The following is a 20,590-nucleotide window of genomic DNA, read 5'->3' on the forward strand; positions in this document are numbered from 1 at the left end:
AGCCTCTGACCATGGGATTGACTGCACTGCACTGCACTGCCTCCTTCACATTAGATCAGGCCCTAAACTTGACATACCTACGTCCTCGAACAGGAGCAACTCTGCGCCTTATGTATTAATTTGCCATTTTAATTTGGAACTCTGAAGAATAATCTTTGTTTATTGTTAAGGGAACCATTGTAAAGCTGCAAAGTGTACACATGCAATTCTATGCCTTATTGAATGGGTAATTTGTAATTTCGGACCTTATGAAAGATCTTTGTATATTTTAAAGAGCTCTAACACGTTTGGGTAATATCCGCACTATATAAAAATGTATTCATAAATGAATAAATAATTCACAGGATGATGAGCCCACACCAAGACTTGAACCTGGCTTCAAAGAGAGCAGCTCTGACTGTAAAGCTTACCATATTGGGGAAAAGGAAAGGAGGTGATAAGCCTTTACTGTGTTTAGTTAACCTGAGTAAACCAAAATGTATTGAATTAGACCCTACCTGCAACCTCCAAGGGAACCTGAGCAAATTAATCACTAGTCAAGTTAGGACTGTGACAGAAAATATGCCACCACAATAAAATAAAAGTGGCACCTATTAGAAAATCAGATGACTAAAAAAGTGGCCAGTATTCTGCAAATCAGGGCAGTATTTTTAAACCCACTCCTTTATAGTTAGGGGTAGGTGGGAAGGGCGGTTCTAAGCCCTGATGAAAGCAGAGTGATCCATTTTGGCAATTTCTTTTGGAAGACATATCTTTTGGATTTATGAACTATTGTGTTTCAAGACGCATCCAGGTTTAGTATTTAAAAGGGACATTAATACCCAATTAATAAAAACAGAAATCTAGATTTATCAACAGTCATTTTTATACGACTGGAACCTGGGAAACTGCAGAAGAATATCGTATTACGAGCTCCCATTTTTCGGTGAGCCCATTTAGGCAGTATTTACCTACCCGAGTGATGGCTCTAATGATGAAGCATGGCGTCATTTGATGGGTTGGGTGTCTCTTATAATATCTAAAATATTCCTGTGGGATATGAGAGGCCTTAAATGAAGGACTGACTATAGTCAGGTCATCGCATTTATTGTTTTGTAAATCTCATTTTCTCTGGGCCTACACTCAACCCACTGGCACAGGGAAGAATAGGAAGAGTCTCTCGCATCTCTCCATTGGATCTTTCCTGCATTACAGCATCTGCCAGCATTTACAAAAAAGGTCCCAGAAAGAACTGTGCAGAAGAGTCTGTCTTTGAGCAACTTTCTCCTTACATAGAGATAGTTTTGTATGGATGAACTCCGCAACACATTTTAATATACTTCACTTTAAATACAGTTGTGGTTTTTAAATTTTGTTCTGGGAACCGCTGCTATTGTCAATGAACTGCTATCCATTGATTAGCTTTTTAGGGGTTTCTCGAATCCCAGTTCTACGTAAGAAGACCTGTAGATCAGTACGCTGATGTTTTCTACTCTTGATGGATATACTTGATTTTATCTCCCGACTGACTACTTTCTGCATTGTGTCTCCTGCCTCCTCTTTCCCAAGAGAGGTGTTGGAGGATTACAAATTTGTAGAATGAACGCGGGTATGGTGTGCCAAAGGCAAGCATGTCTGTTGGCACCCAATGAACCTCCACCTCAGTTCCCAGAGCAGGCAACAATAAAACTGTGGAACTGCTATCCATTATCACTTTCACACTTCCTGGCCAAACAATTACAAAAAGAACAAAACACTCAACTTTTACATCTCTTACAAAGTAAGCAGCTGATTGACCACACTCAGATGACGTTAATGCCAACAAATGGTACAGAATCCATCTTAGTGACTGTATTAGATTAACTTAATATTGACTAGAATGAGGCGCAATGGCCAGTCTTTTATCCCTCTCTTCGGTCTTTATAAACATGAATCATTCCAAATAATTATTATTTCTCTAGGAGGTTGGGGGTAAGATCTGAGGCCCTTATGTGATTTGCTTTCTATTATCAGCCCTTCTCTGAGGAGATCCATACCACTTTTCATTATTTCTGTAAAGCCCTTGCTGGTGGTGTTCCACATGATTTTTTATCTTAATGCTTTTTATTTAATATTCATGCTGAACCCTTAGCCAATCGTATTCATTCTTCAGTTCATTCTCAGTGCAAGGTAAATCTGATTTTGATACTCTCTAAATAAGGTGGTGCGCAAGACAGATTAACAAGGATAGGAGACCGGTCTCTTAACATGACGAATACTGGTAACTGATCCATAAAATTTCCCTACCTATACTTTGTCCAAATATGAACAACTTAATACAACAAAAGCAACCTATTTAACAAGACTGAATCAAGTATTCACTGGAAACTCAATTTTATATTTTCCTTTAATGAGCTTCCTGTTAATCAAGAGAGATTTTTAGGAAGTTGCCTGCAGTAGCAGGTTGCTCCTCCAAATATCCTTCAGAGGTCTTGGGGACAGTGAATATATGACATGCACATTCACTACACATGTCTAACAGAGGAGGAAGTCAAGGATCCGGTAGTTTGGAGGCTGGATGAACCTTTACCTGCCAATAGCCTATAGGTATTCTCCTTACATCCTACATATAAAACCCCTTGTGCCCTTTAACCGTAATCACAGCCACCAGTACTATGCCAACATAACCTGGGACGCCAGTGTACTGGTAAAGTTAGGATATTTCACTGCAATCAGAGCATTGGAAAGTAGAAATTGGAGCAGGTTGAGTAAGCCTACGTAATTGCCAAATTGACTGGAAGAAAAAAGGCGCTAGCAATAAAAATGAAAGGAGATTTGCAGCAGAACTAGCCCAGAAACTGCAAAGGACTTTATCCCCAATGTCAGTTCACGCCACTCTGTAGAAATGTGCACTTTATCATTTTAACTTCCTCTAAGTCACTAATTGGTGAGCAATAAAGTTTATGGCATTGAAATAAACAATGAGTTGACAATATTTACATACTCCCCAAGCGAACGTTCAGGTTAATGCTTTATAACTACCACATGGAATTCCTTGAGATTGTATGCAAATAACGAGCAACCTTGGATCATTGAATTTTCGTAAGGGGTGGAAAGTAAACTGTGGAATGATACTGTATGTGGTGCCTTTTTATTGATAACCTATTGACGGGACCACTGGAATTAAGTGATTGTGCAGCTGCTGTGTTTTTTGCATAATTGTAGATTTGACACATTAGCCACATAATCTATAATTTGCCTGAAAATCTGCAGAATATAACAAAATAAAATTTGTTTGTAGCTCAAACGGTTCAAAAGTTACTGAAAACGCACCGACACATGTTGCAGCGCAGTGGAAGACGTTTTGCAAACGATGACTGGTCGCCTTTCTGTAGCTTATTGCTATATTTGGGTGTTAAACTGGCACTAATTAGATGCAACTAAAGCCCAAGCAGTATTAACAAGTTTCAAAATAAAAAAATATATTAATAATAATACTATCACAAAATGTGCCTCAATTTGCCTTCTCTTGCTGCATATTTTATTTCACTCTGCCGTATAATTTGGCCCTTCTCTGCTGCATAATTTCAGTGTCCCGCTCTATGGAATCCTTGCAAATTTAAAAAAATGTCTGCAGGATAGATTATTAGTGCTTTTGCAGAATCATCAAAGCAAAAAAAACGGTTTCGTGTTGCAATATTTCTGTGTGCTGCAGTGAAATGGATCGAAAAAAAGCTTCAGCTTATAACAATCAAAGGGCAGGAGACATATTTTGACAGACTGAAGTAGTTTGATCTACAGGATGCTAAAGTGCCACAAAAATCCTCATTACCAGTAAGCAGTTTCTATTACACATACCATATTTAACAATTTTTAGTACCACTTTCTAAAATAACAGCATAAAAAAAGAGGCCCCGTTAAACGGAGCAGCAAAGTTCTGTCACCCAGACTATAGCTTTGCATCAAAAGGTCTTATCTTAACAGTATATCTTTGCAGGCAAAGGTGTGCACTATGGGTTGAATGACGGCCTGAAATTGAAGGATAGTAATGTGACAAGGAGAAGCATGTTTAACATTTGACGGCATAAAGGAACTCTTTAAAATACGTGTAAAACGTTTTTCAGTGAACATAATCTGAGAAGATGGCAACAAGAACAGTATACTTCATTTGTGCCAAAACAGGTGTGCCTGGCCCAATTGACGCATATAAAGTTAGAGCAAGTCTTTAATGACCGGTGTAGGGCACTATGGAGGGCTATAAGGCTACAGTAAATGCATCTTTCAACCCTCTCAGGAGTGTGGAGATACCATGATAGGGGCATTTTAACATGCAACTAAGGATTTCAAGTACTGACACTGGAGCAGGTACTGTCCCTTTGAGTTTCATATGTTGAATTAATCCCTTATATCCTTGCTATGCTACACAACATATCAAAGAACATACTACCATGCATGGAAGACTGTAGTTGAACTGGATTGCACAATGCCATATAGAATGTAGTCATGGCTATGGGCAGCTCAAATCTGCAGCACTGACTGTTTTTCCAATAATCCACATAACGTAGTTCCTGTATTTCTTTAGAAAATGTGGATATTATCTACGGATTCAAAAAAATGTCCAGCATATTTTTTTTACATCTCCTAGAATTACCTGGGGGAGCATAAACATTCAAAAACATGTGAAAATAAGTAGGGGTTACCCTAGCCAAGAAAGTAGTCCAATACATCAATCTATAACAACATAGTGAAAACGCTGCTGACAATGCAAGAGGTTACTGTAATGGCAGTTCAGCTTATTGCCAGGCACAGTGAATCTTACTGGAAACTGTCTACTGACAGTAACAGTCCCCAAGTGGACGGTATCTTCTATCTGCTATGAGTGACTGAGTCAAGCAATTATGGTCTCTTAGCGGCACAAGCACACAAAGTGACATAAAGTAAGGTATGGTGGAGTGAAGATACCCTGACATCAAAATGAAGCAAATTTTAAACATTCTCCCAGAGGTCAGATGTTCCTAGTTGCATCCCCTGTTTTTTTTTGCTCTCACAGTATATCTGGTGCACACACATTTCAGTGTCAGCCTCTAATCGATATGATTGCAAAGCAGAGCTGCTAACATTCATACATTTAGAGGTGCATCACAAAATAAATCAGTAAAAAATAAGTTCTTCAAATTGTCTTGTATCTTCTTTTTTTCCTTCCACACACTTGAGTATCACATGAATTAAAACAATCACGGCCTCAACCAACGCGTTTCATTAGAACCTCGACCTTCATCGGCACGTATTTATTTCCAAAAGTGTGAGTCCTTAAACAAGATCCAACTAAGGTATATGTTACTCCAATACCATCATCAATCAATTTCCGATAAATCTATCTTCTTTATAAATAATAAATACATGTGCCTCGAGCAGGCTGTATAATGTGGAGACACCAGAATCAGTGTCCAGGACGTCTCAGCAAAATGGAGCAAGGCTGACAAGAGGTCTGTCCCAAGGAGAGTGAAACGCCACGTGCGCACGAGGGGCCCCATACCTACATATTTCTAATTTGCCTTCCGCACATCCAAAACCAACAGAATTCTGAAGCAGTTATTTTAAAAATTAGATTAAGACCATGGTCTCCATATATTCTTTTTTACTCGTTTGTAGCTGTCAGTTTGTAAGTTCCGTAGCCTTTTCTGGCAGATTTTCACAGTCAAGGTTAAAAAATCTTCAATATTCGTAACAACTAATGGTGGTTACTAAGACTTTGCGACTGGCACGATATAACACTAAACGATGTTACAACCTGCACAGACATGATCGCCACATTAATTGATTATTGCAGCAGAAATACTGGACAGTGTGTCCCAAAAGACTTTATTCTGTTTTCCAATGACGACTCCTGTGGTGTTTATAACCCACAGTCCTAAGGGAAAACTGCTCAAGCAGCAATTATCTGCCAGAGTGAAGATAAAAACAGTAAACACAATGGTACAGAGCTCTAATCACAGACATCGAATGGGACTCTGTTCCATGCGCATTTATGATAAAATCAAATGTCTATAAAAAATGTTTATAATCATACAGGCAACCGTATTTTAAAGTTTGGAAATTGCCCAGAGAGGCAGGAGAGGCCAGAGGTTTCAACTACCATTCCAAAAAAACTAAGTAAAATAGTGTATGATCATTTATTTTAGACATTTGTAACACACAGAAGTCAGCAGATTTCGTTTAGAGGAGATCTACTGGCTTTGTCGATTGTTTTTCTTAGACTTGCTTTACAGCCATGCGGGCTGCTATGCAACGTGACTTGGAGTAAAGAAAAAGCACTATGGCGAGGAGGGTGGGAGCAACAGCACAACAGACTGCGGGAGGATGACAGAGCGCAAGCAACATGAGGGAGGTGCAGGGTGAGAGCAGCGACACAACAGACAGTGGGAAGACAGGAGGAACTGAAGAGAGGAGGAACTGAAGGGAGGGGTTGGGGAAAGAGCTCCGATGGTGGCGGGAGAGGGGGAGTGACAAACTAGTGTGCGGACAGTGCCACTCCTAATGTAGCTACTGGAGTTGGCAGATGAAATATATAACGGCAGGTGTTAGCAACATAAAGCAGAAACGATTGCATTGTTACACCAATCATGGCAGAGTATGCAAGCTCAACATGCCTTATTGACACAAGTAAAAGATCTGTTTAAGTATAAAGAGTAATGATAAAAAATGCCGCTAGAAATTGTTTCATTGTGTATTCAAAGCTGAACTCTCTTTATTCCATGCAACCTTCCTTGCAAATCAAAAGAACTTCAGCACAGGTCTCCATGCACCCAGGTCTCTAGGTGAACAAGCGCACTGGAAGCAGTACACACATCCTCTAACTGTACCAGTTAATTGAGAATGCCTCCTGTGGCCATAGGATTCCTCACCCCGTAATGTTCTACAATTGTAGATACTTTCGGATCTCAGAAATAATAACAGAAACCACTTGTTCTGGGAGGCCAGTTCTCCTCACAAAATGTGTTCATGTCCAATCAACATTTCCAGTAATTACAGTCAAATCAGAATGCTTCGCTGGCAGTAGCCCCCTCTAGTTGCAGTTAAATGTACATGAAGCAAGCCCATGTTTTCCAGAAATCATGTATCTCAGCCTGTAAGCATTCTTGACAAAAGGAACATGTTGGAAGACCAAATAAAACATTTTCAGCCTTCTGGAGTAATGTATTGAAGGCGACTGGATCCACATTTAGAGGTATAATCCACAATTAATATTTAAAAGGTTTGTGCAAAACGGCAGCCCCACGAAAAGAAGACGCACATTTATTTTTGATATCTCTTTAGTTTCTTACTCTTGTACCTTGGATGCATGGAAGCATGTTGGCATTTGAACACTTTTCATTGTGAATACTACAGATTCGATTGAGAAAGCCAACTTACGCTTGTGAGTAATTTTACAAGTGTAAAGTATTCTCACTCTTTTGAGTACCTTTACTACTTTTGCCTCTTAAAATCTGATTGTAAAGTTACACAAAAGTGTTGACTTACATGTCTCTAGCTCCTCAGTTTAGGTGTAGTCAAAATAGTTGTAATTAAGACCATATAGTTACTACATGTAACTGACATACACACCTGAAAGAAATCAGACAGACCCAACACACACGTTCCATTATAACCACATAAATATGGCCCATGGTCATAGTACTGGTTCATGTAGGGGTGCAGCTTATGTGGCTGGGGGTATAAGCCCAAAAATTTCCTATGCCTTAATTCTGGCCCAGTGACAAATGTCCTCCCAAACCTTGCCAAACAGCTTCCCCACCATGGTGAGGACATCCACTGCACTGTGCTGAAATAACTCACCAGAATAAGGCCCATGCCACGTTCTGAGCTGTGTATCTGGACCCCATAAAGTGGGTACTTTTCAATGACCCCTCAGAGTTGATGTTAAATTCATTGGTGTCTGATGTGATAAAGATATGATGTGCTGTGTGCTGAAGAGGCTAAAGTGGCATGTGGGTACAGTCCCCCTGTTCATAGCACAAGAGGGAAGTGGCCAAAGGCATAACATTCCCTTGCCACACTCTGCATTTTGGCAAGTGACTGTGGCATTGCGATGAACTGGTGCACTCTTCGGTAGACGTATCTGAGTGCCTGATGCAAGCATCGAAGTTGGCTTGCCTGTGAGATGCCAACGTTCTGTGAGGCAACCCTCTTGGAAGATCCAGGGGCCATGAAATGGAGTGCAGCCACTATTCTGACATATGCTCAGACAGGCAGGGAGGGGCTGGTAGGTGAATCCAGCTCCCACTCAGCGAAAGCAACTATGTCTAGGATCACATCAGATGACAAGCGATATGAGGCAATGACAGCTTCTCTGGACATCCCAAAAATATTGATCCTTTGCCTTTAAATTCCCTCTCCTGCTCCTCCTCACATACTTCCTCCTCAAAAGGGACCAAACCTACAAAGATTTTCACCAACATAGTGAAGGCAGGAAAAGAGGGCTGGTGTGTGGGTACAGTGCTTGTCAGGGTTTGTCTGGTCCTTTATGATTCTTCTCTAGGAAGAGATGTATTAAGTTTCTTAATATAGGCTGTAGATGAAGACAGTGCAAGTAGCAATAATCTACAGAATACCCAAGCAGCTCTCTACCCTTAGAAAAAGAGTAAAGTTTTTGTGCATAGCTCACTCATAGTCCTGGCCCATTGATATACCTCTATAAAAAAAATTGCTGTCTAGAAGATTTTCATTTTTGATTTGTGTTTTTTTATCATTAGAGAAGTAATTTAACTTGGGTAGACATTGCTAATCTGGGCCAATTTTTTATGGACCACATTTTTAAAAATGTCAGATGTGTTGTAGTTATTATGTAATATTTCAGGAACCATGAGACCTATGTACTTCATTTTGTTGTCAACACATATGTTTTGGGGGTCAAACGGTCTTATCGAGACAGAAAATAACTCCTTAGAGCAACCTTCCCGCCATTTTTAAAAGTGGCAGCTCTATAATGATGTGTTTTAGCCATCATATTGGTACATTTTTTTAATATTGTTTTTGTTTGAGGTTTTTCATTGATTCAAATTCATAAACATGAGCGAAGGAGGTGGAAGCAGAGGATCTTTACATCCGGACAGAAAAATCTGAGGTCTCCTTTAACTAAGAAAAAAGGGTCACATGCCAAAATAATCAGAAAGAAAAGGTAACACCAACTGTGGCTGGACAGAAGAGAGTTTGAGATGCTGCAGTAAAACAACGTTCACAAAAGATTGAAATTGATGGGTGAAGAGGATTACATATCGTATTACTGTAACAAGTGCTACCACTTTTGTACAATGGAAAAAAGCCTGGAAAAAAAATCATCTAAAAATACCAGAAACCAGGGAATCACAACAAGAATCAGAGTCTTCTGAGAAAGTGACGACAACCAAATCCAATGCCCATCCACTTAGATTGATGGCTACCCCGCATCCACCTCCAACAACTGATCAGAAAGCAGAGTATCTTCAATGTGGTATCTGTGATTCAGCCAGCACAACGGCCAAAGGGACTGACGAAAGAACAAAGTACAGAGTATGTGAGTCTCAAAGGGCAAACATGCTTTTATCTGCAGCTAGTTTTTGCAAGGAGACATTTTCAGCTGAGTAGCTTATCAAAATGGCGAGATTAATGTATTTGCAGCAGATTTATATGGCCACCCGAACTGCATGCATGCATACATTCAAATGACCTCCCAGCAGCAACATAACTGCCAGCCTTCAGTTAAGTTTTAAAGCGACTCCTGAGTACTAGCTACGGCTTCACACTCAGTGAGATCAGAGAAATAATGGTCAACAGTGATGAAACTGTATTGGTCCATAATAATGAAATTAAGATTTTTCTGGTGAGAATGTACAATGAAAGAATTTGTGTTTGTCAGTCTAATAGAAAGAACGAGTAACTTATGGTGTTCTCAGCAGATTTCACTCCTGAAGTTCTTGCTGCCAAAATAAGATCATAGGATGCAGTAAAATCAGTAAGAATCATTTTAAGAAACTTACTGAAAGATTTAGATTTTGGATTTAATGTCAAATTTTGTCATGCCCCAGATCTCCGCAATTCATGGGAGTTAACAAGAATGACTGATGTTGTCTTAAATTTTTTTACATAATTGTTAAATATCAGCAAAGCAAAACTGTTACAAAATAAATTTCTTGAGTTCAGGACAGTAGCAAACAACATTGATGATGGCTTTGAAGATATAAACCAAGAAGTGGATGACAATCCCATGAACTGACAAGACTTACGCTGTACAAATGTACTTTCTTTTCCAAACCATGTTTTATGAATTACATCACAGCAAAAAGAAAACTCTGCTACACATGACTCTCCACGTAATCTATGACAAGTGCAAAAGTAGAGAGCTAATCAATTCAATGAATAGGGTTGGTGTATCAACAAGTTATAATGACATAGCATGGAAGAGGAACTTGTCAGAAGCTCATGCTGTAAAATCTTGTGCATCAGAGACCACACCACGTCCAGGTCACTTCACCAGGAAAGGATTTATAAGTGCTGCTCTGATAATTTTGATTTTGAAGACAGCTCTTCTTTGTCTGGAACATCTAGCACACATTATACTGCCGTGGTTCTTTTTCAAGACTGTACCAATGAAGTACCTGCTGGAAAACAAGCTCTGTCAGCTATAGGCATAAACAAACAAAGCTGCCTTGCCAACGTGTGCAAAATCACTACAAGCCATCAACATGTCCCAGTCTACCAGAAAGTTTAAAAGTGGCTGAGGACATGACTATTCTTCTATCTGATGCTGCAGTCCGTAAAGCTGATTTAACAGAATTTATTCAGTGTGGACTGAAGGAGAAAGAAAAGCCAGTTCCTCTGTGGGCTGGAATTCATGCTCTGATTTCCCAGAATACCATCCCACTGAAGAAGGTTCAGTTTTTACCAGTAATACCATCTCTAGTCACAAACTACGCAACAGAATACACAGCTCTAAAAAAAATTCCAAAATGTGAATGCTCAGCTTGAAGACCAGCCTATCCTGCTAATTTTGTGCGATTAAAGTGATTCCGTATTGTAGTGGACATTTTTATGAGCAATCCAGTAGAATTTGATGATCTTTATCCAATGATGGGTAAAACGTTTTCCACATGAAAAAAGTTGCATGACAGCGTGTAGGAAATTCTCAGTGGATGTTGCATAGACAATGCACTTATTGAGGCTGAAACTGTCCAGTCAGTATTGAGTGAAACTCATTATGTTCATTTGTTACAAGGTATGCTTGTATAATCTGAGGCTATAGAAACATTGCATTGGAATGCTTTCTGAAGCAAGAATGACAAATTAGGTTTTGCATATCTTATCTCATAAGTGAGCAAGGCACAATATGCACATTATTCAGAAGAAATAATGCAAAGCCAAGCAATGTTCAATACACTCGGTTCAAAATCAGAAAACCTTAAAACCAAGTTCATAGAGTTTGTCAAAGAATATGAAGAAAAATCTGAACTTTGCAAATATTGGGGAAATGTTTTACATATGATAGCTCAAGGGAAAAACTTGCTACATGCTGATCGGGAAGGTGAATGGGAGCAGCACGTCAGGACTGTGAAGTCATTGATCACTATGTTTCACAAATTGGATTCCATAAACTACCTGAGATATGAGTCAACATAACATGCGGCCCCCCTCACCCAAAGTATTCTTATCACAAATCAAGTAAGTCAAAAACTCAAGTGAGTAAAGTTCAAAAGAAACGCAATCTGAAATTCCACGCCAATTTTATCAAGTCCAATCCAGTCCAAGAATTTACCCCAATTCACTCATTACCTGAGATATGAGTCCTGGTATTTGGAAAGAGTGAAGAAGCTAGAGGTAGAAAAACCCTACCTCTACAGAACATTCATCCAAAGACATTTTGTGGTGAAAGACAGAAAGGGAAGGTTCACTGCTTTGCCTCCAGATATGAAACTGGAACAGATGAGCCAGAGATCACAGAAAAGCTCCAAGGGAATTGTTGGTCAGACACATAAATGTGAATATGTTGCTCAATGGCAGCTGGTTGTAGCAAACATTTACCGTGGTTGTAGTAAACATTTATCAAGCACATTCTGTCATATGATCTACTTCTATTTAAGGCATTATTTTATGGAGATCCTGCAACCAAACCAGTGAAGCACAAGTGTTGGAAAAAAACTTTTACCTGAGGAATTTCAATTCTGAAAAGTTGTCCTCATTGAAAACTGCTGTTGTCGTGGACTATATGTCACTGTTGCGAATGGTCAAGATTTCATCCATGCAAAACTTCGAAGAGGTTGTTCAGACTGTTTTGCAGATACCAAAGTCAGTGTGCACCTTACAAGAACTACACGTGGTTTTTGACAGTTATCTTGAACTATCTGTCAAAGAATGTGAGAGAATCAGACGAATGCCTACAAGTGGGCTGTTTGAAATGGTTCCAATCGAGTCACTGTATTGTCAAATGACCCAGATGTTATTATTGTGCTACTTAGATTTGTTGCAATGTTCATAAGTCAAGGATTGTCAGAGTTATGGATACGTTATGGCACAGGTGAGAAAAGACACTTAATCCTGCTTCATCTTCTGTAGAAAAAACTTGACCCAGATTTGCCCAGTGTTCACATCAAGGCACATATTCTTATGGTGATGACACTATGAGCAAAACTGCAACAAAGCTGCGAGCTTTAATAGCTGAACTTCTGAAGTTTCTTAAAGGATTTGCTGAGACAGAAGAAGAATGGGACTTTAAAGACATAGAAAATACCTTGTGCGCATGTGGACAACAAGCTCTGTCACACATTTGAAGATATTCCGTACAGTGAGTTCAAGAGATCAGCCCCACTAGGTGATCTTCTACTGACTGACATATTCTGTGTATGGACACATTAAAAGAGTGATCTACTTGATCAGAAGATGTGCAAATGTTTTGGGTCATGCAAATTTAGAGAAAGTTCAGGTGTGACTTTGGTTGGAAAGATACTGATGGGGGATCTCAAATCTAAGAAATTTCTAAAGCCTCTACCCAAAGAACTCACACGAACATGCACTTGCAAAATCTGTGAAACAAAAATTTTGTCCCTGTCAACATGCTCTTCTCAAATGTTCAACAATATGCAAATGTACCACAAGCGACTGTTGAAACAAATAAAGTAAGGTATGAAAATGTATATGAAACAGGAGTGATAAACATTATTTTTTTCATATTTAGATCATAAACATTGTTTGGTGTATACATAAAAGGATTAAAAAACATTATTTTTTGCTTCATTTCTAGATATGTCTCTTTATCCTCTATGATAGCCAGCACTTCAGAAAATGGTGGAAGTGTTGCTTTGAGGAGTCATTTTCTGTCTCTATAAGACTACTTGACCCCCAAAACCTATGTTTTGACACCAAAGTGAAGTATATAGGTCTCACAGTTCCTGAAATCATCATCACATCACATCATCACATCATCACTGCAACACATCTGACATTTTTAAAAGCGTCATCTAGAAAAATGTGGCCTGGATCAGCAATGTCTACCCAAGCTAAATTACTTCTCTAATGATCCAAAAACACTAATACAAAATGAAATTCTCTAGACAACAATTTTTTCTGGAGGTATATCGGGGGCTAGGATTATCTCACCCTTTATTCTATTTTCTAAGCCTCTGTAAAGATTACATGCACTCTGAAAAGGCTTTGGGCTGGTGCTATGCCCAGCATTACAGACTTCGAATGATGCTTCGTGGCCAATGACCGCAAGAATCACCCTGTGCCTCAGTAGGCCTGGGGGAGGGAAGGTGATGATCTCATACCCCTGAGCATCACCACCATTTTTGTTATATTTCAGTAAGATACCTTGTTGCTAACAACACTGTTAAACCACTAAGTATGGCCTTAATTTAGATTCATTATTTTCTGAATAGGATACATTTCATGTGTTCAGTTCTGGATATAAATTGCAAAATGCTTTCAATTCCACATGGTCATTTTCAGGTGTCACATGTTAAGCTTTATCTCAATCAACAGCAAAGACAATCATTTGCGTACTTCTGGTGTGCAATCTATGTACTTTATTGTGATTTATTTATGGAGATAATCTCAAAATAGCATAACATGATTGGGAAGCAAGGGTAAACTCACATACAAGGGCAACTTTGGACAGTTCAACTTTTGCAAAATGCAGATGACATGATTAAAACATAAAAGGTAAAAGGATATTGGAGGAACTGTGGTGCTTCAAGTCATGTTTTCATACTCCAAGATACCTAAAATAATTCCTGAATGTCCATATGCTTTTATGAATACACTGCCACTATATATAACAAAAAGCTTACTTTCCAGAAGTTGTCAACCTTGCCGTAGACAAGCGACTGATTCTGCCTTTTGATTTCATTTATGTGTTTGATGTCACTCGAATTAAGATGCTGTTCGACCACAAATCCAAGGAAGCTGTTATCTGGAGTGTGAGCTGTTGGAGGCAGAAGAAACGGTTAAGTGGGCAGTGCAATGACGAACTCATTTAACAACACGGCTATGCAAGCAAGTTGATTTTCAGGTTTTAAATGATTTTTTTTTATACAAAGTTGGCACAATACCAGTGGCATGCAGCAAACAATTATATGATTGTTGACATAATCACAAATATCCATATATCTGAAACCTGGATTCGTTTTTACCGAAGCACCATCACTGTGTAGTACAACAACACGCTGAATGTAGGCATCATGCTGTTTCAGCAGAGCCCCGAGGCAAAGCTTCATGTCACAGCTTGGATCATCCATTTCACCTGCTCTTCCATCTCGACAAAACCTCAGTGAATACCATACTTTCCAAACAAAAACCTAAAACCTGAGAAGTACAGCTCAGAAATAGTCTGCAATAGACTGGAACAGGGCACTGAGCAGCTGTCATGGATATGCCTGTGCACAGCAGAGATAACATGCACCCATTATATTACATTAGAACAGTTTTCAATGTTCATTGACTTTTACAGCAGGCGCTGTATCTCTGGAATAGAAAACTGAGAAATAAATGTGATCTCCGCGGGATGTTCGTCACCTGTAAATTGCTGATAAAACCTGCGCTATGAAAAAATATAAACAAACAAGATGCAGGAATGGCTTTAATGGTCAACTGATGTATCACATTCCTTGGAGGACGCTGGTTTACAATGACAGTAAACAAAACATTTATTCTACACACTTTGCTCATGTCTAACGTATTTATTCAATTTTTTGTCCTTTTCGACCTTCAAAAGAGCAGTTATTTCTAAGCACTTTATCTGCTATTGCAGTCTTTGAACTGCCTGCCACCTACAGGTAGTACAATGTTTTCGGACACTTTTTGGTTGGCACCATGCCTATTCAGCTTTACAGGCCTTGAAACCCTTGCCTACCCCAAAACGTAATGTTTCAAGGGCATCTGGAGAGGAATGAGTAAAGGCATTTTGGCCAACAAGATTGGACGGGAAGCCAACTTTCGTAACAGAAGGTATTTCTTGCAGGCTATCTACAACCGGAACCTGCAGTCCCTAGCATAAGCCCGAGGAGCAGCCTTTCTACAGCACCAGCTTAACTCCCTGTGTCTTCTGAGGAACCAGTAATTTGTGACTATCGAAACCCACTGGACTGTGTTCTCAGATGAGGTACTAGGAGATTTGCTGCTGTGGAAATCGGACATGTTCCTCCTTGAGTGGCTGTTGAGATTCTAGCTATAAAGCTCTGGAAGTAAACTTCTGTCATCTGCTCTGAAGTGCTGTTGAGGTAGGAGGAAGACCCCACCCAGCTAGAAATTATATTTGAAATCAGGGAATGGGAGATATATGTGTCAAGACAGCCATACATATTTGGGAAAGAAAGCATGAAAAGAGGGACCTGCAGTAGTGGTCAAGCAGGTAGGCCTGCCGAAGCTGTGGCGAGTGACCACTTTCTCCAAACTGATTACACCAAAGGCTCCCGCATAGATCCAGGTTAGTAATGAAGGGGGTAAATTATGCAGTTATCTGAAATGTGTAGGGTGAAGAGGAGTTGTGGGTGAGTGGAATGTGGCGCCTCAAGACAGTTTCTGTCTCTGTAAATGGGTTTTTACCAAAAAAACATTCCATTTTAGCAATCTAACAAGGTGACAAGTTCACTTGTCATATAGGGCCATAAACAATTGAACAATGCTAGATTTTCAGTTTGCCCCATCTAGTCAACTGTTTTTTTTATATTTAGCAGATACATAATTGTGGTTCATGGTCTGCACGTCTTAGGCCCTAGGCTATATGCCCTATGATCTTTCTACAATATACAATCCAAGACCTTAAGTCCTAAATTTAGATGTGGACTACCATTTCAAGGCTTAGTTTCTCAAGCAAGTCTGGCAAATAATGTTCTCTCTGACTAGTCAGGAACTTACGAGCCTGAAGACATCAGCTCTATGCTGCAACTTCAGACTAACACCTACAAGCCTAGCATAAGTACTTGTCTTACCTAAGGAGTTGAACCCCTTAAGGCTTATCTCGTGTGACATTTTACCTTTCTCATTGACCTTACATCACAAAACACAGACATCTGAAAAAGATGTTAATTAGGGAAGAAGCTTCAATGAGTCAAATTCCCTTCAAGAAAATGAAGGAAAGGCCTCCTTTCCATTCTCTGACACAAGGAGAGGGCCAGGAACTACAAATGGTCTAATTATGCGCTCTGAGACCCTCACAAGTGAGTAGCTGCGCTTTACAAAAACTGATTGATTGATTGTGTATAGTTTGGTCTGCACATGTGCAAAAAGTGGAGCAACTGCCATGTACACTCTTAAAAAGGAACCAAATGGCAATGCCAAAGTATCACATTTCCACCTCTCTCTTATGGGTAGAAGTATAACTTTATGCATCTTCACTGGTGCATTTTCTAAACACTTAAGTACGTGGTTTGCTGCACAGGAGAGAGAGACCAAGCTGTGCAAATTTCCAAGCAAGCAAAAAGGAGACACACTGGGAATTGTCACTGCTACATGCCTAAGAGCACCACAGGAGCACCACAGTAGCAGATCTCGCAGTGTAACAGACACATGGGGGCAAGTCAATGCGTTCAGGGGCATCTCCATTTTACACGAGTAATTTCTCTTTGTGAATTAGAGCTTGCAAAATGTACTTTTCTCCCAATGAATGCTAACACAAATAAGAGGACGTTTTTTGTTTTGGCAATTATCAAGGTTCACAATCTGAAAGCTATTTCACATATTTTCCTCCCACGAAGAAACAAGTGTAGAAGGGAAAACACTTTGTCTAGATAAAAAAGCTGGGGTGCGGGTAAAGTTAGAAGGACAAACATACAATATATTCTTTGGAAATGCTATTTCAATTAAATACTCATTTTCATGTTGAATAATATCTTTTAAAGAATTCCCTTTTTTCGTGGCAAAAATGAGACCATATTCTTTCTTTTCTTATTAGAAAATCAACTTTTAATGTACCATGACTGACGTTTGGATAATTGCTGATTTATTACACAAACACGGTAATCACAAACATAATTGATTTAAAAAATAACTTCCTAAAGGGTCCACATAATTAAAGATATTTTAAATAGAAAATTTCAACAGTAAATCTGGAACAAGCTAAACTCAATGAGAGGGTTTTAAAATGCATAAAATAATTAAATTTACTAGGGTTTCAGGGGATTGGCATTGAAGATGTTGCGCTGGTCCCTCAAACTAAATCTGTATAAATAAGATATCCACCATAAAGGGAATTCCGCTACTACTTGTTTGATAACTATTTTTCTTCCATCCTTAGGTGTTATGAATCTGGGAATACAAATCAACTCAAATATTGTCCCATTAAACATCGTATCCTCTACCAAGACTCGCCTGCTTTCTTGGCACCAAAGATTGCTAAACATTCACCGTCACACTGGTTCTTCTAAAAGTCTGCTTTTGAAGATACCAAGATGTAATCATGAAAGTTGGAGTGGTACATCTTTTCATGCCTTAGCGGCCAAATAGTGCAACTCACTGCCTCTGGGAGGGAAACCGGAACACAATCGGGCTTGGCAGCAGGCCAGGCCCTGCTACCTATCCTGTATAACCATGCAACCCTGCTCAATACACAGCCATCAGCCGTGCAGGGTGTGGAATGAATTATGCACATAAGAAAAATCAAATAAAAAGGTAAAACAAATAAGTAAACAAGCTTCTGAATTTTTTTTATGTCACTGAACACTTTTTTATCATCTATTTCACTTAAAGCTGGCCTGATATTTAGAGGTAAATTTGTCCCTTGCATTTAAATCCTCTGTTTCTGCTTTTTTATGGGGTACTCTGTAATCCAGGCAATAATTAACCACAGCCTTCCTTCTGTAAGAATTAGTATCAAACGTCTTGGTGCTTTTACTAGTAGTTTTTGAGAATTTTCAAAACATTTTGGTAGTACTCTGCAAAACATTCTAAAAATGATCCTGCTGATTGTACCTGGGGAACCCTGAAACGCTGATGTTTGTTCACCAACTCTAATCTTTCAAATCAGAGAAGTTCTGAATGTATAGGATAACACTGCCCTATACTGCATCATTTCCTGCTCCAGCTTCTTGACCACATTATCTCATTGTCTGATTTTGCCCGCATATAATTTTGCCTTTCCAAATACCTCCTCTAATTTGACGTACATAAAAGTAATATCCAGGGAATTATTCCTAGTATTTAAATTACTTTATCGTTGCCCTGTCTCAATGATCACTGGCCCTAGAGAGAAAGGATTAGAACTACATCCTCTGTGAGTTTTAGCAGTGGTTTTTAGGTATTGTAATTTACTAGTACAATAATGTTCTGAAATAAGACTAGTCAAAAATGCATTTTAACCATCCAGTGAAACCACACAGAAATAGTGCCTACTGTTTAATTGCATTCTTTCATTGATTAGCAAGTAATAGATCAATACATAATTTCATGATTTTAATTATTTGCAAGCAATAGATCATATTATACTTTCTACTCGCTCGCTCATACAAATCTTTATTCAGCTAAAAGCCATAGAAATATACATCAATAAAATAACAGTAATACAATATGTACATAAATATCAATAAAACCTCCTAAAAACAATAATGCAATAAATCATTAGCAATTAATTGATCAAGTTAATCCTGGGTCGCTTACATTCCATTTACTAAACCTAATTCAATAATCTCTTGGAGCCAGGTCCAATATGTCAAATTTCTTCCACATGATAATACTTTGGTTCTTAAAGTTGGAAACACAGACGGCATGCTAATAGGATTTGGGGAACTTGTTTTGCATGGATAAAAACAACTTCTATTAATTTCATCCTAGGGTGTGGGAAGCCAGCTCTAGATCAACAATTCTGAACTTTCCCCGCTTTTGTTAACAATCACCATTGTTCGTCAATTTTCCAAGTTCTAGTGTAAGCAAGAGTACTTTATGTCACTTCTCTATCTCCCGTACTCTAACGGTATAATGTTGACAGTGTCCTTTAGTATATATTTAAGCAGAGAAGAGATTAAACAACAATATGGCCTGGCCCAAAGAGACAGTGAAATCTAATTGCATTGTAAGGTGCAAGATGCTAAAGCAAATTTAGTTAATTAAAATCCTTGCTCAATGTTCTCAGCACTTAATATACAAAATTATCTATCTTAAATACATTCTACAGCAATAAGAGAGTGGTTTTATCATTAGGTTACAATTGAAATTGCATAGCCTACGATATTCTAGAGACTTAGGGCCTCCTTATCTCTAATATACGAGGCTGCTAGTAGGAATCGGCTTATTTCAAATACTATGTAAGCACAGGTATAGGACCTCAAAATTCTTGCAGCTTCCTTGTATTTCCTTATTCCTAGATTAATACAAATATTTCTACTCATTCTAAAGCAGTATCCAATAATCAAATCCAGCTCCTGGATAAACTCTCAGAAGGAGCATTCATCATGTGAAACATTCCCACTACAAACAACCCAGAACGACTCCAATGCATCCTGCTCAACGCTCGAACCCTCTGCAAGCATGCCACAGAAATCTGGGACACCATCACCATCCTTTCACTTATCTTGCCTACATCACTGAAACCTGGCTCAACTCCTCCTCAAATCCAAACATTGCCACCGCAACTCTTGGCGCCTACAAAATGATACATCGAGAACACCATAACAAACTTGGTGGGGGCATCGTCATCATCTTCAAAGAAAATATCCAATGCACCGACGATGCCCCATGCATCTCATAGAACACCTCAATTTCCAACTACAGCCTGATGCCAACCCCACAATAAGAGGCACCCCTGTATACACCTCCTCCCCCCGACCCTAACCAGCTTCCTGCAAAGCCATCTCTAACCTAACTGAACCATTAGCCATGTACTCCTACTACTACCTCCTATATGGCAACCTTAATTTCCACATCGACAACATCAACGCCACCACCTTCCTCAAGAATGTGAACAACACTGGCTTCACTCAACTGGTCACCGAACCCACGCACAAAGTCGATCACACTCTCAACATCCTCTTTACTGCCAGCGACAGAATCAAGTTCAGCTACGTCCCAAAACTCACCTGGACCGACCACACCATTGTCCACTTCATACTCTCAGGGGCTCAGCAAGCCATCTCCAAGCATCTCAGCTCCTCCCACTGCAGCTGGAGCAGGGTAA

General features: G+C 39.2%; 1 protein-coding gene across 2 annotated transcripts in view; it reads right to left on the reverse strand.

The window, feature by feature from the left end:
• The window catches only part of MGAT5 (alpha-1,6-mannosylglycoprotein 6-beta-N-acetylglucosaminyltransferase), a 599,358-nt gene that overhangs the window by 177,042 nt on the left and 401,726 nt on the right, over nt 1–20,590 (reverse strand). For both annotated transcript variants that reach the window (XM_069224676.1, XM_069224675.1), the window contains exon 11: nt 14,277–14,410. In XM_069224676.1, coding sequence (XP_069080777.1) covers nt 14,277–14,410 — 134 coding nt within the window. The remainder of the gene's footprint in view (nt 1–14,276; nt 14,411–20,590) is intronic.

This window comes from Pleurodeles waltl, chromosome 3_1 (assembly GCF_031143425.1).
Source record: "Pleurodeles waltl isolate 20211129_DDA chromosome 3_1, aPleWal1.hap1.20221129, whole genome shotgun sequence".
NCBI lineage: Eukaryota > Metazoa > Chordata > Amphibia > Caudata > Salamandridae > Pleurodeles > Pleurodeles waltl.